Here is a 16,075-nt window from a genome sequence, read left to right as displayed (position 1 = left end):
CCTTGGAGAATTTAGATACAGCAGACAGAACTGTGGGAGTCCTCCACACCTATTAGGTAGAGAGAACCAACCAGCGTAGATTGTAATGGTAGATTTCTGGTTAACAGAATACATAACTATTACGTAAAACCTTTTGAGCGAATGAGCAAATGTGAAAGAGTAAATTAATGTTTGGAGAGCAAATACAGAAAATACACCATTGCCATTATTTCTTGGCCATCTCAGTGAACTTATGTTGAATTGTAGGTGATAAGTAATACTGAATATGGAGCAATTCTACCCTCATAATAACTGTATGTACCAACCATTGCCAGTATAAACAAAAATAACAATTACCGTCTTAGCTAGGGCAGTTACAATAATGCAAGTAACGAGCACCACATTAAGAAAAACTTCACTTTTCTATTAAATACTGGCCACCTTCAGACCTGTCTCTAGTGCATGTAGGAACGTTTTGGAGATAGTACTTTTAGAACTGATGAGCATCTTGCCCCATCATATTGTGTATGGAGACACACGTCATATGAGCTACAATATAATCAGGCACAATGCATATAAGGTGGAGTAAGGAGAACCGCACCAATCTGTTTCTCCCGTAGAGCACAGTGGCATAAGAGGGTTTGTCCATCCTACTTATGCTTGATACTCATATCCAACAGAGAGGAAGCGTATTAGATATGGTTCATGATGAATTGCGAGAACATCTAACATTATTGACCACAATCAAGGAATGCCCAACTGAACTTGGACTAGACAATATTAGTGCAAGATGTCAAAAGCCAGTTGCATATCTGTAAATCTGAGGGTTCAAACATTTGTCAGGGAGTGTCATAGCTGTTATCCATTCGCTATTCAAATGTATTTTCCAAGAAAGACTCGATATCAGATGGTTCAGAAAAGATCTGTGTTTGACCTTTGTAGACCAGCTTGAATTTAGATGGGTCTTCAAAGGAATCTCGAATCCCTTTCCCCAATAGAGTTTTCCTGAGTATCCCTTGCAAAGTCTTGGGAGATAGTGAGGCTGGTGCTGTGCCACTAGATAGATTTGACTTTCCTCATGTGAGCTACGATGCGCTCCAAGTGTCGATAATGTCACGGTTTGAAGAACAGAGTTTGTGGGTATGTGGAATTCTTAGGTTTGAAGGTAAGTATTCGATGGGCACGTTTAAGTTCAAAGTCTTTAGGAAAGGTGAGGAGTGTAGAAGGGATTCACGATTCGAGAAAAGCTGTCACTGAAGGGGCTTTGTTCTCATAACCCTCAGGAAGGCCGAGAATTCTGAGCTTGCTTCATCCGTTTCAATCTTACAATGCCTTGAATTTCACGTGTAAGAGAAATTATCATGGGGTCCGTGATGAACTTGTGTTTTGACTATATGGTGCCATGGTCCTCAACCATGCTAATCCTGCTCTCTGCCTTCATCATCCCTGAACCCAGATACCTCCACCTGCAGAAGGTCAGTATTTGTTTTTTGTACTTTGGGTCATGTCATGAATGGCGGTTCATTTTTTAAGCATTGCTTTAAGCTTGGTAGGGTTGCTGGGATTATCTTTGATCTGTGAGTCAGGGTTCGGTAGATATTGTTTCATTCTTTTTAGATTGCCTTTACTGTCCTTCTCCTTATGATCTTTAGATCCAGACATGGTAATTAGCTGTGGAACAGCAGAGAACATAGTTGTGAAGATGTGTGGTCCAGCAATTGACCAATGACTGCTGAGAGCTATCGGCAATAGACCATTAACGCACCAAACAGTTGGCTTAGAGGACTTGGGTAGTAACGAGTAGTCTTAAGGTAGATGAGGTATTATCCACTTATAAGTAGAGTACTACCTTATCAAGCCATGGATAACATTCAGGAAACAAGTTGAAATGCACTGGGCATTGAGCTTGATGTGTGTCAGGTAGTCTGCAGAAGGAGAGCGCTGGGCCCACGCGCCTTTATTCAACCATGCAGCTGATAACCATTATTGTAAGTCACAGTGTTCATACTAGAGCAAAGATGGTAGTGCTCAGAAGCTGCACACCGCGTGGTTGCCAAAGCCTGAAGTAAGGTAAGTTGGGGTATGGGATCCAGAGATCAGTAGATCTTTACTGCTGCAAAATAGCCCATGTAGGGAGAAGTAATGTAGCGTCAGAGGTGGTAAATGTCTGATGGTGGAGGATCATCACATCGCTCTAGGCAGCAATGGGTGCCATTCTGGGAGCCGATATGTTCTGGGCCAGCATGATGCTGACATTTTGCCTGCAACGTGATGCTGCAGGACTCACTGACGTGGGCAGAATAACACTATCGGCAGTCGCTGGTCACTGCCGGCAGCACGTCCCCGGAGGCCCAGGGGACTTGTTAAGGGATAGCGGTGTCCGTATTCTGCACACTGCGAGGTTACCAAGACTCAAGGTGAGATAAGATTGGACAGTGGCCTAGAGGTCGGGAGATTGGTAGGTTGGCAGATCCTTATTGCTGGCAGTTTATTAATGTAGGTAGAAGCAATGCTGTAACCGAGGTACTAAATTCTTCGGGGTGATGTTCATTTGAGCTGCCAGATCATTGAGAGCAGCTATGGGTGCCGTTCTTGAGATCTCGGGATCTAATGTTATGTGGCGCTTCCATCTTGTCTGGAATGCATGTCTGATGGTGGCCAATCATCACATTGCTCTAGGCAGCAACAGGTGCGTTTTTGGGAGCCAATGGGCTCTGGGACAGAATGGCGCTGTCAATTTCCCTGCAATGTGAAATTGGAGGACCCAGGTACGTGGGCAGGATAGCACTGTTGGCAGCTGCCGGTTACTGCAGTGTGTCCGCGAAGGCCACGGGGTTGTCGTAGACAGCAGTACTACTGTTTATATTGGGGTAGTAACAAACTACAGGAGGATACCCATAAAACCAGTTGAGACCTGGGTATGATAGTAAATACCGTACAACAATGTCTCAACAGGTATTATTTTAGTTGACAGAAAAAGGATTATGCACAAAACATGTGGCTGGAAAGGGGAAAGACGGGAGACAAAAATCCAGGAAACAATGAATGTGAAAAATCTATTTCATGTATTTGATCAAAAGGTCAAAGCAAAAGCACTATGTTACATTAAATGTCATGTAACCGTACAAGACCGTGCACAAGTGCTTGTGAAAAAGGTGAACGGCGCAAGTGACAAGTGAAGAGATATATACAGGAGGAAACGGCACAGCAAAACAATACTATTTACAATAAACTCTTAAAGGGCCCCGTATATTAACACATTAGTGAACAAAAATATATTATGGGGGCCCCCAAGGTTGGCGCCTGCAGTTGCGCTGCAAAGCTGATGGCGTTTCGGCCTGTATCGATTTTAGGCTATCATCAGGACCAGGTTACAATTTTTACACAAGTGCTTGCTTGAAGGCAAGATGAGTGCAACGAGCAGGAGTAAGCACGTCGATGGGTGTTGAGAATTGATTGTGTTCTCAAGTGGTTCAGTCGTGATGAGGAATGAGCCTCAGGAGACTGGTAATAAGGCAAATTATTTCCTGGGTATGTCACCGAGAAGCGGGAAGTAGGGGGTTCCGCAAATGGAATTTGATCCCGTTAACGCAGCATAGTGCTTGCGGAGTCCCAGGAATCAATCTTGCTGGCAGGGTACAGAAGCTGGTCAGGGATCCGAGCTATGCCGGCGTGAGTCCGGGACTGGCATGCCCGTTAGTGGGTATGGGGGAGCGGTGCCCCTATTTTGGTCGACATAGGCTCACCAAGGCTTAAGTTGAGCAAAGATTGGGCAGTGGCCCAGAGGTGGTTAGATCTGTACGTTGGCAGATCCTTATTGCGTGCAGTTTATTAATGTAGGGAGAAGCAATGCAGTAACAAGGTGCTAAATTCTTGAGGGAGATGTTCATTTGAGCTGCCACATCATTGAGAGCAGCTACGGGTGCCTTCCTTGGGATCTAATCTTGTGTGTCACCTCCATCTTGTCTGGAGACTCAGGGGTCACGGGCAACAGGAGCACCACCAGCAACGATCTGAACCAGTTGCTACATGTTTGATGTCTCCCCAAATCTTTGCCCGTATTATCCAGATTTTGGGTCCTACATTTCACAGGTAGTGGCTGGGGCGATTGCTGGGCAGAATAAAGGGCTCGCTGGAGCTCAATTAGGAGCGCCATCTTGAGCGGACTTCAAACCATGCCACAAAAGACAAGAATTGTAAATTACATTTTTAATACATTTTTCACAATTTGTCAAAAAATAATAAAGCTGTTAACTTGATATGTTTACATTTAACGACTAAACACCTCAGCTATTGTACTTGCGAAAAACAATTAATTTATATGATATGTATCTATTATATATAACTTTGTCTTTCATAAAGTTGCAGTGGTGTACCTCATGTCTCTCTCTTATCTCCTGTGCTCTTCAGCGTCTATATGAAACCTTTACATGAATTATTGGAGTCATCAGGGCTGGTTTCTGCATTCATGATGACAAAACACAGAAGCTACTTCTATTGAGTGGCAATTGTCTTCCTTTTGAGCCTCGTGGATGAGATACATGGATGGGTACTCCACCCTCCTTGAAGAGATATCCGGATCAATATATGTGTTGGATCTCATTAAACATAAGTAAAACACAGCTGCTGTTGGGCAGGTTCCCAGACATTTGTGAAGAAACTAAAACCCTCATCACAAGTTCTGCAGAATAGGGTGGGGTTCTTACCACACATAGTAATTACCAATTATCCCAGGGTGAAGTGCTTAATCTGTAAACAAATGAGTGCCAGTGCCTAAATCTCTTCTCAGACGCCCGCAGCCAGTGCTATTAAATGTCAGCCCAATACCAAGACTTTGTAGTCTTGAATACATATACAAAATAGAACCTTATTCAGCACCCTCATAGATAAATACAAATAGTCATAATGTAATAGTATTAACATGTAAGTTCTTTTGTTCGATTTAAACACAACTTCACATTTAGCATCTAATCAAAAAAGGTCAACTATATCTTTTCGTGAGATGTAAATAAATGCAAGTGTCCATAAATTCCTATTCAACTTATCGGTTTATTCTTTTGGTATTCCCAGCAAGGATTCTGCCAACACGTGTTTCTTCTAACATAGACTTCTTCAAGGCGATTTCAGATCAGACGTTCCTGACGTGTTGTTCTGCCGTAATGTCATATGATAGTACCCGTGAGTAAAGTGTCAATCGGAATTTGTATGCCCACTAATAATCATTCAGCACCCCTTTGCGACATCCAAGTATCAACGGCCAATCTGCGATTTCACAGATGAGACAGTGCTGCCCGAGAAAATGACTCCGCGTTGTATTAGACGCGAGTCCGAGTTAACCGCATCAAGTCACCGCATTGCTATCCCACGGTAAATGAAGATATGTTCCACTTTAGAGGAGGTCCTGGATAATTTACCTCACCAAGACAAGTTGTAACAAATTCCCAAATGCGAGTCCGGGTTGTTAGCACCGAGTCACCGAATTTGATTTGCGCAGTAACTAATGATCTGGTCCACTATGGAAGAGGTCCCTGATAAACTTTCTCACCGAAACAAGTTTCCAAAAACGCCTGCACACGAGTCAATGCTGCTAACACCGAGTCCTCGGTGGCTTGATGCGGTTAACTCGGACACGCGTCTAATACAACGCAGAGCCTGGCAATTCCGATGAGGCTTCCAAATTCATTCAAAAAGCCTAGGCCCCTTCCACGAAAAAGAGATATTCATCAGCTTGGCAATGCTGGGTACGTTGGTGCCTGGAACGGCACGTGGATCCTGTGGGGGTGGAATTATCCCATGTTGTATATTTTCTGTCAGAGACAACGTTGGATGGGTTGTCTTGCCGATCAGTAAATAATTTAAGATCGGTAATTTCAGCAGGCCATAGTCAAGTGGATGGAAAACCAGTAGGTATGCACCCAGTGGTGTGCAAATTGTTTAAGGGAATCAGAGTGTCTAACCCTCCTAAACTGAAGTATTCATATTTATGAGATGTCTCATTGGTCCTAGCACTCTTTGACAGATGGCTGGATAATGCTCAATTATCCAGAAAACAGTTGTCTTCTATGTTAGCCATGCTTTTGTGTCTATCTGCCTGCAGACGGTCGTCGGATGTGAGGTTCCTGGATCTTACAAGATAGTGATCACTCCAGAAGGAGTTTCGTTTACCATTACTGGCAGGACGAAAACCTTTTCACGTTGCATAGAGTATAATGCTTTTCCCAACAATGCTAAGCTGTGTGTAGTTCAATACCTAAAAGCCTATGAAGAATGTACTCGACCCCTACAACCAGAAGGTTCAACAAAATTGTTAATTATATTGCAAAAACTGTTTAAACCCTTGTCTGCAGCTACTATAGCCAGATGGCTAAAACCAGTCATGAAAGAAGCAACTTTTTATTTTTTTTATTTTTTGAAGGTATTGTGCTACCTCTGGTGCTGGAGCCCAATCTGAGAAGTGTGGGTGTACAATATCTGCCGGGTTAAAGGTTAAGGGGGTGGTTGGATTTTGGGGTGCCATTTTGGGTAGCTGAATTACCATTTTCCTCGCTTTCTTCTTTTTGGGTGGTTCACCATTATCTGATTTGGTAGATTCCGTGTCACTGTCAATGTACACTTTCTGCTTAGGCTTCACCTTTCCACCTCCTGTGGAAACTGGAGTTGAATAAACATGTTCTTCCATGGGACCCTGGGGTAAATTAGCTAGGGCGCCTACATGAGGCCAAGTTACTGACTTGGTCTTGTCTTTACTGGTGGAGTGTGAGGCATCTGTCTGAGAATCAGAAGCGGGCTGGATCTGAAATCTTTGGCGCTTTTGCGAAGCTTTCCAATTGTTTAGTAATAGATTTTAGTGCTGCTGCTAATGCCTGCTGTACAGTATTGGGTACAGTACTCTCAATAGCCCTGTTGACGGACTGCCGGACCGAGGCATCCAGAGCATTGACAATATTATCTTCCAAAACAGATTTGTGTAGTTCTTCATAGTAGGGTTCCTCCTCCTCATCCTCCAATCTAACCCAATCTTCCATTCTTATATTTAAACTTTAATTATGGGGGAAGAAATGTATATCTGCCAAGCTTATTTAGTGGAGGAGCCAGGGGGGAGCCAACCCATGTGCCTTCTATAAGGAATCAACTTAGCTCCTCAGCAATGCTGTAGTCTCTAATTATTGCAGCCCCAGCCACAGGACTTCGAGAGCCATATATGCGGTTATCTGGAGCATGCACCCACTCCCAGGGCAGACGATTACAGTCAGTCAGGCGTACACCAAATATTCTTGCTGATCGAAGGTAACCCGGGCTTTCTGAGCTCCGGTGGCAATTCATTTAAGAGTGAGGTGTGTGTAGCCCAAATCCGCCCAAAATAGCCCAATTGGGCTATGCAATGGAATCTGGCCTTATCAGGGGAGGCTCTGATGTCGTCACGTGGAAGACCGCGATCTGAAATAAACGCTGAGAAGGACACCACTTACTCCAGTGTTTTTGCGATGCTCTCTGCTACAGAAGGCTCACGACCCACTCGCTATTGACGCACTGACTTTGATCTATTTACCGCATGCTCTAGAACCAAATACCATACGAGTTATATCCACAATTACATATGCATGTGCTAAAATCACCAGCAGCTCGTTCCCTCATGCGTGAACACATGCGGGAAACAGCTGAATACAAGTCTTTTCAAGAAATACAGTTTGAAGTAATATAATGAAAAGGCACTTACCTTCGCTGTGAGCAGCAAAGAAAAAGGCTTTTGGAAAGGATATGGCGGCTCTTATAGGGTCTGCTGGGACATGATTGGTTGTGAAGCATCATGGGAAAGGTAGTATATTTACAATGTTGAACCGTTTTCATTGGCTGCTGTGAGTTTACAGTAAAAAAAGAGAATCAATATTTGGAGCCCCCGGTCCTGTGATAGAATTTGATGTGTAATGACTGGGGTAGAGGCTCTGAGTGACTGCGCAAAGGGCAGAGATGAAGAAACAACACTTTATAGAGACCCCTGCGGTAGTGACAGTCTCTGAACCACCTAAAGTGTTTCTGGGTGACCTAACCGGCTAACGATCTCGGGATAAGAAGATGTTCTCAAAGCTGGGTGCAGAGGTGACGACTCACTTGTGACCTGAAGAGACTAGTGCTGAGTGGAAGGAAACCCATGGACATTCGTAGCATTCCTCCTAGAATGCAGTGGCAGCCGGTACAGATCCGCAGTGGGGGGCTGCAGCAGGAGGGGAGTAAGTGGGTGTAAATTAAAAAAAATATATATAACTTACCATCTGGCCACGTCTCCCCTCTAAGTCCCTCGCTGCGGCCAGAACAGGAAGCACAGTTAGGCTCCCAGTCAGCCAATCACAACGCTGCAATACAGCGTTGTCATTAGTCTGATCGCTGTGGTTCGGCACTCCAACGCTGACTGGGAGCCTGGCCATGTGCTCCACGCAGGGTGTAATGCAGCCTGCGTGGAGAACATGCAAAGTGTGCCTGAATGTTTGGCCGGCTCGAGATGACTGGCCAAACATTCATATGCACTTAGGGGGGGCTCACCACTCCCCCTGCTCCTGTCATGAGAGCAGCCCCACCCTGCAAATCTGACGGACATCAGGACAAAATAAAATGATAATAATGCTAGTTATTATCATTTTATTTTTCCTTGTGGAGTGGTGTGGCTCACTGGTTAGAGGCGGCAGACCTGTAAGCAGAGAACGGCCCGGGACCAGGGTTCAATTCCCGACGCGGCAGGGTCTTGGACCAGGGTCAATGGACTCGATAATTCTCGCCTCAGTGCCTACTCTAACCAGGGAACACACTCGACAACTCTGGGCATTAAGCTTGCCTCATCTCTACAACAGCCCCCCACAGACGCCGGGGATGCCTGGTTTCACCCTGGAGATACCCAGGAAGGGACCATCTCACATGGAAAACCAGGACGGGTTCCCCAGCGGTCTACAGCGCCAGGACAGTCGGGTAGAGGAGCAGTGCGCTTTACAAGAATCCCACATTTACATTTAAACTTCACTGCTAAAAAACAGTGGGCGACACACCTCCGCCCTAGCGGAGAAGTCCGCCATTGGTAGAAAGTTGCTTCTATTTGTACCATGTGGATGAAGGAATAGATTAAAGTGTGTATATGAGTGATTTGCATAAAAAGGGACAGAAGGTGGCCCGAGTCAGTGTCAGACCAAAGAGTATGCTTTGACACCAGGGGTGAGAAAGAGTGTCTATGTTAATGACCCGTAGAAAGAAAGAAAAGATCTGTTGAAAGTTTGTCCTAATTGAGCGGCGGACCAAGCGAAGGGCAATTCTTTTTATAGGGTGTGGTGGAATGCTGATTGATGAAGAATGTTCAACTTGTGGTATACAAGGATGAACTGGTGTGGTGGTAGACTGACAGGTGTTGTATCAAAGTGACTTCGTATTCAGGATGGTTTTTCGTCACTTTTCTACCCTTACCATTGTTGTTTCACTTTTCAATTTACTGCCTTAATCCTACTTTTCCTGTGTGAGAGGGAGATGTGTTACTTTATGTTTTTTATTCCTTTAGTGATGTTTATATTTCATCACAGAACTCCGTTCTTTGAAGACTAGGGTGTGATAGTTTGCTATTGTAGGTGCCTTCAATAATGTTAAGACGTCTTAATGGAGTGTCCTCGTTAATACTGTTTTATTCCTATGACTGAGTTATTTTTAAGTCTTCAGAAGTGTGTGCTCTTAGGATAAAGTCTCAGAGCAATATGGCATTGTTAGCTTTCACTGTGTTTCTTAAAGAATTCAAAAGATGTAAGATTTCTGTTTTTTGTATTTATTGTTGTGAGCCCATTCCAACGTCTGCAGTTAATTAGAAAGTGACATAATGAGATTAACTTTAAGTATATGTTTCCATACTATATTGCTAAACATCAGTGTTTTTTTCCAGGTGGGATGCCCCAGTCCTCAATTTGGAGACATGGAGGATTTCCAGTGGATACCAGCAAAGAGTATTTCTTTCTATTTAAACGTGGCCAGTGTATCATATAAAGGCTGTTGTAAATCTAATATTACAGCAGTCCGCTATGCCTGGTCTGATTGGCCTTGTGAATATAAACAATGTCCTATTTACTCATTTGATGGTTTACTTCCTGCACCCCCATTTATTAAATATTTTCAGAAGTAGACTTGTGCTTAATAGAATAGAAACATAACCTTGTTCTGTCCAGTGTAACACAATTCCCTTGCACTCTCAGCCCCCCTTCTAAGATGTAAATGTTTTTCTCATATGTTAAAGTTGAAATTACATTAATAAGTATAGTCCGATAAAATGTGATGATTTAATGCTGTAAGTATTGGCTGTTTTTCTTTGGTGAAATGTTCTTTTTCAGTTTGCAATAAAGTGTTTTAAAGGTGTATTGCTTCCTTGTTTTGTGTATATAAATCTTTATTTGATAGTTAATTAAAACCATTCAAATATTATTTAAACAGTGCATAGTGCAAGAATGAATTATTACACTGCACGTAGGAGGTTCCCTGGGTTTGCCTGTTGGGCAATTCTAGCAGCCACTTTGTCCATAAACGTCACGAAAGTCACGATGCACCTGCAGTCCTTGCCCCGGAAGCAGTGATCTATTGCCTCCTGGCAGTTCTTTTAACCAGAATCTTCTTTACCACTCAAAGCAGGGGCAAGTGCCCAGCACACGGGGCAAGGAGTCCTTGGAATAGGGGCAGATGCGGCAGGAGGTGTCTGCGCGCGCCTATTTCCATCTTTGGACTATTTCTCCTGCTTCGACTATGCCCTTCCGACATCTTAGTTTGTATGGTTTTGACTGGAACAACGCCAAATAAGGTGAAGGCTTCAGCTCAGCATAGATTGCAGCTGCAAACTGATTGTGGAACTTTGCTTGTAGCATAAAAAGGTCATATTTTACTGATAGAGTTTTCAGAGACCTAAACAAAAGGAATTTAAAAGAGCCATTTGAACTTCTTTGTCTTGTAGTTCACCAAGTCTAGGTATTTTACCCCTTACATCCTGTCCATCTCTAATTTCTAGCTTTTAATCACCCTTCCATCTACATCCGGGACAGGAAACTGTTTCTCAAAGCTGTTTATAGAGACCTTTGTATGACCAGTACCATACATTGGTGTTTATGTTTACGCGCCCTTTGTCGGCCAGCGTTGTGTTTCTCCCTCTCTCAAGAATTCAGAATCATTGGGTCATTGCCTTTCTTTCTGACAACCAGAGTGGAATGGAACCAGCTTTTCCTACATCAGTTCCAAATCAGTTGCCTAACTACAGTCTTCGTCCCCTCCGCACGCACTTGTTTTTTTTGTAATTAAATACATATGAAGGCACTATTCTGCTTTCAGTTTTGCGGAGAGTGCGCAGCTTTCTTTGTATGCGTCTCGCAGTATTTGCATTTTTTTGGGGGGGACGATGCGCAAAGCAGGTACCAACTTATTTAAATACATCTGCTGACTAATGCTGTGTGAAAATAATGATGCATGTGAGAAATCTGGAATTCCCGTCCTGCTGAACACGCCCTCCTTTGGTTAGACTCCGAGCATTTCATTTCTTTCAATTACTGCAACTGTATTCCTTTCCTAAGTGCTCCCCATATTCTGACGTGAAATGGAGTGCTCCAAGTGTCTTGCGCCTGCCCGAGGCCACCCTGTGGCCATCAGGAGGGCGGGCCCTTAGTCGCGGAGGGCTGCCCCCGTCCCGTAATATGGTCAGCCACTCCTCGCCAGGGCAGGCGTTGCTCTGTGGGATGTGGGCGGATCGGTGACACGCGTCCGGGGCGGCAGGCAGGGAGAGGGGGGTATATCTCTCCCCCTCGCCATTGCTCAGCCCTCTTTGCAGCTCCGGACGTTGCGCGCTCCACATCGGGGACACTCTTTTCTCCCATCGAGTGCTGCAGTGCGTGTGTTTCCCGCCATTGACGGATCGCCGAATTGTAAGGTAGTTGTGCCTCTCTCTCGCCTCCCCCCGGCCCCGTCCCTGGTATGGATCCAGGTGGTACAGGGGCCCTGTGGTAGGAGACCACGGGGGGGGGGGGAGAGGTGGCCACCCACGTGTTTCGGCTCAAGTGGGCTTATTTTGCGGCACTGTGGCCGGGTGGGATTCGGACTAGGGGGCAGCATAGCGGGATTCGGGGCAGCCCTCACGCTCGGTATGCTGCCAGGCAGCTGGCTTGCTGTGGCTGAGCAGGCTGAGTTGGCCTGTTGTCGTGCGGGACTCGTGTCCCTCCTCGCCTGCCTCGAGGCGTACTCCCCGATCCCCTGGCATTCGTGGGTATAGTTGTACCATTGCGGGCGGGTTGTGGGTGCAGGTTGCATTTCCCCGTCACCGTTTGCCAGGCGGAGCGTACACCGGTTGTATGCGGGGCTTTTGCTTCCGCCTTCCCGCTCGCGAGTGGGCTGCGTGAGTGTTTACCGGGCCGCCGTGCAGGCCCTGCCCGGGGCTCGGGTCCGGCCCTACCGTTGGCAAGGGGGGTCGTGTGCAATGCCCTGCATTCTCTCTGCTCGTCCAGCCTGTTGCCGGTGCGGGACGACCGCATGGGCACGGGTATGCGTTGCATACGCGCTGATTCAGAGCACTGCAGTGAGGGGGGTGTGGTACTCCCGATGGGCACTCCCGCCCTTTAGTGAGTTCTTGGGGCTCTTCCTGCGCAAGGATAGCAGTAGGTCTGCGATTAGGTTTGGAGCACACGAGGGGGGGCGAGTAGGCGCGGCCGGGCCACGGCGTGCGGTCCTGCTCCATATGTGCGCGGGCCCTGCCTTCCTCTGGGGTACGGTCCCAACGGAGGCACTGCTTAGGTGTCTTCGTGGCGGCCTATTTCGAGCGCCTACCCCCCCCCCCCCCGGGTTTAGGCACGACCATATACCTGCGTGCTCAGCCTTGTGAGGTCTTGCCTCGCGCACGTCAGCAAGCGGTGGGATTGGCATGCGCGGCAATGCGAGGGCCCTTCATGTAGCAGTCACCGGTTCCTGAGTGAGCAGTAAACGTAGGCACCACGCTATATACATAAAATTAAATATAGCCGGTATATGTGCTCAGTTCAGGTCACGGACAGGACCGGCACAGCGCACGCGTCCTACCCCTTCGGCCAGTACTGCCTCTGCCCCCGCCTGCGGTCCGCTGTTGTCGGTCTAGGCCACCCATAGGGACTACAGTGGCGCGGGACACTGCAACTATTCTGAGGCCCTGTGTCTGCCTCCTACGCCCTCAGAGGGAGGGGGGGGGGGGGGTAAGCATCATGACGGTCGCAATTACCCGGGCACGGGGTCAGTCTTGCAACGCCCTGGGGAACCCCTTAGTCTAGCAGCCTGCATTCCTAGCACAGTTGCCGCACATATCCATTTCAGTGTCGGCGCTGGCTGAGCCCTGCTGGGAGCCTACTTTAATTTTGCCACGTTTAGTTATTAGGGATAGGATGTGGTCAGTCGGCTACATTGCCGACTTTGGTGCTGAGACCGTGGTTCGAGTCTCAGTTTCGCCTCCTGGCAAATATCATCATAATCTCCCCATGCAAAATGTGTAATGTAAATACGGTGCTCTTAAACGCTCCAATCCCTTTGGTCAAAGTGTGGTACACCCCAGGTAATTGCTTATGTCTGGGGCGGCTGTGCTACAACTGTGGACACATGCTCAACAGTCTTGATACCGGACCGTGGCTTCTGAATCATAGGACTAGCAAGCCATGGCCTTAGAGGCGCATCCCAACAGCCGCGCCCCTCAGCTTCGCTCCTCATCTCCTTGAGGTGCCTCCGTGGCTCCAGTTCCATATCTGTGGAATGGGGCACTTTTAGTGAGTGACGTGACATGAGCGGTTTTTTGGCGCCCAATTTCGGGGAGCGCCAGGATCAGACGCCGTGCGATCAGGCCGGTGCTGAGAAGGCACAGCGTGAATCCAGCTTGTGGAATACAGCCATACATTTAATAACTGCTTTGCGTGCAGGGCTCGTTCTGCAGCAACTCAAGCTTCTCATATTCCTACTTGCACAACAGGCCAGTAGCATAGAGTCCTGGCTAGTGGTAAACGTCTATCCATGGTACCCCATCTGTTCTCCCCGTGGTAAAACCTTAAGATGGGGGGGGGAAATCCTACTCGAATACAAACACGTATATGAGGGCATTGCACGTTATTAAACGTGCCTGTGGCCCTCGGTTAGCGAGCATGGGGCATATGCTTGTGGCACTCGGGAATCACGAGACCGCGTTGGTGTAGGTAAGCACCGATATTCTAGACGATAGTGGCTAGGCCAGCACGTGTAGGGGAGGCACCAGCCGTCAGCATGTTGCCAGTGGCCACCACGCTCGGCCCGTGCTGGAGCGAGGCAGGATCCATGTTGGGGGCTGATGTTATGTGTCAGCCATAGGTGCCTCTGGCGTACGTAGAACAGAAGTTCGCAGGGAACTCGTCGCATATGTGCGCCTCCGGGCCACAGTTAGGGGACGAGGCGTCGCTGGCGCAGCGGTAGAGCGGCTGAGCCGAGGGGGGGTATACATTCCGCATGTCTTCTGCCCTGCGGGTCGCCCATTTCTTTCGGGAGATAGCTCCGGGCGTAATGCTGGCCCACAGTGGCCATTCGGGTGCCCGCCTGTCTCAGGGGGCCAAGGGCAGGATGTTGGTGAGCGTTCGGGCCCGTTCACCCGGCCAGTGCGGGTGTTACCCGTTTGGTAAGCCACTTCGGGCACCAGACCCGCGTGGGCATGGGTCTTCCCGGGATTGCCCATCATCTGCCCGCATCTTGCAGCTGCTGTCGTTAGTACATTCTCCGAAGTGCGGCATCTCGGCCGGGCAGCTTCGTATGTTGCCCAGTCCAGATTTTGCGTTGCCCCATGGCCTGTTGCGGCTAACCTAGCTTCCATGCTCGGCAGTTAGTGTCGTCCGCGATGCTGGTAAACTGGTCGGAGACTCAGCTTGAATGGTTAGTCCGGGCAATCTTCTGATTTAGGTACATTTCAGATGGCACGCGTTGGGGTTGCGTTTCACACTGAGTGATTCTGGGCTATCATCCTAACTCGCCCATTTTGAATGCGAGGAGGAAGCGGCTCATGTAAGCGCTTCATACCTTAGGGTCGAGTCCGGCGGCCTAACGGGTGGTTCGAGCCTCGGCATCGCGCTCACCCGCAGCGATCCTGGTTGCGTTGTCTAGCCTGGTGCTGGAACTCAGGATTGAGCCTTGGGGTCGAGTTTTACCTGTTCGCAAGGATTCGTTTATCGTGAGGGCGAGCTCGAATGGGCGACCTTGGTGCTGGTTACAGGGTCCTGTCGCGGGGCCTGCGGGTCGCGTTCTCTTGCGGTGTACGCGGTCGTCTCTCGTTGCTTATCAATACATAATAGCGGGGCGTTATTCGAGTAGGCCAGATGGGCCTCCCGGGTTGCCGCATATCAGGGCATGTGGGTTCCTGCACCTTTTTCCCACACGGCAGTAGGAATTGTTGTTGCCGGCAAGCATTGTGGGTAATTTCAGATCACACCCTGTATAATCGATAGAATGTCAGCAACCAGGCACCTGGTCGGGAAAGTTATTCATTTATGACTGCCCTTAAGATGCCACTCTGGTACACGGTGCTTTCTACTCCCTTGCTTCCCCGCATAAAACCAATGCTGGCCGCCAAGCATAACTTCATTTAAGACTTACACGTGGTGCACAAGGGCATGATGTTTCTTAGGGTGGGCTGTAACACACATTGGGTTTTAGAGGCACTGCCTGTTATTAAACCACACCCTCAAATTGATATGCCACGTCCCTTTATGAGACCGAGCTCATTTTCATCCCATGCATTCCTTTGCGAGAGTGAGTACATCCATTCTACAGATTATTATCAGTAGTCGGTTGCATGCTTTACACATATTTGTGGTATGACTAAGATGCACGTTGATTAAGCCCTTGCGAGGCCTGGTGAGGTTTCAAGTGGCAAGGCTGTGCACACCGGTGCGCTAGTGTTAGGAGAGCGTTCTGCCATCGTAGATCTTCCCTCCGGTCTAGGTCTGTCTGCACATGCCTGCTCTCGCTAGAGTGTATTGGAGAAATTCCCAATTTAAGTCAAGAGTTATCTCTGATTCTTCCCTCGTGTCGTATTGGCAGATCCATCTCTTTTGCAGACTCAGTTCTCTGCGCTACT

The 16,075-nt window shown here is 47.6% G+C and overlaps 1 protein-coding gene across 1 annotated transcript in view; it reads left to right on the top strand.

Annotated features, from left to right (window-relative positions):
* SIAE (sialic acid acetylesterase) overlaps positions 1 to 10,353 on the top strand; it is a 423,980-nt gene extending 413,627 nt beyond the window's left edge. The window contains exon 12 of the mRNA XM_078681912.1: positions 9,887 to 10,353. Coding sequence (XP_078538038.1) covers positions 9,887 to 10,123 — 237 coding nt within the window. The 3' untranslated portion in view covers positions 10,124 to 10,353. The remainder of the gene's footprint in view (positions 1 to 9,886) is intronic.
* The last annotated feature ends 5,722 nt before the right edge of the window (positions 10,354 to 16,075 follow it).

The sequence above is a fragment of the Lissotriton helveticus genome, chromosome 3_1 (genome assembly GCF_964261635.1).
Source record: "Lissotriton helveticus chromosome 3_1, aLisHel1.1, whole genome shotgun sequence".
Classification (NCBI taxonomy): Eukaryota; Metazoa; Chordata; class Amphibia; order Caudata; family Salamandridae; genus Lissotriton; species Lissotriton helveticus.
Note: the sequence above shows the minus strand (reverse complement) of the source record. Positions and strands in the feature narration are given on the sequence as shown.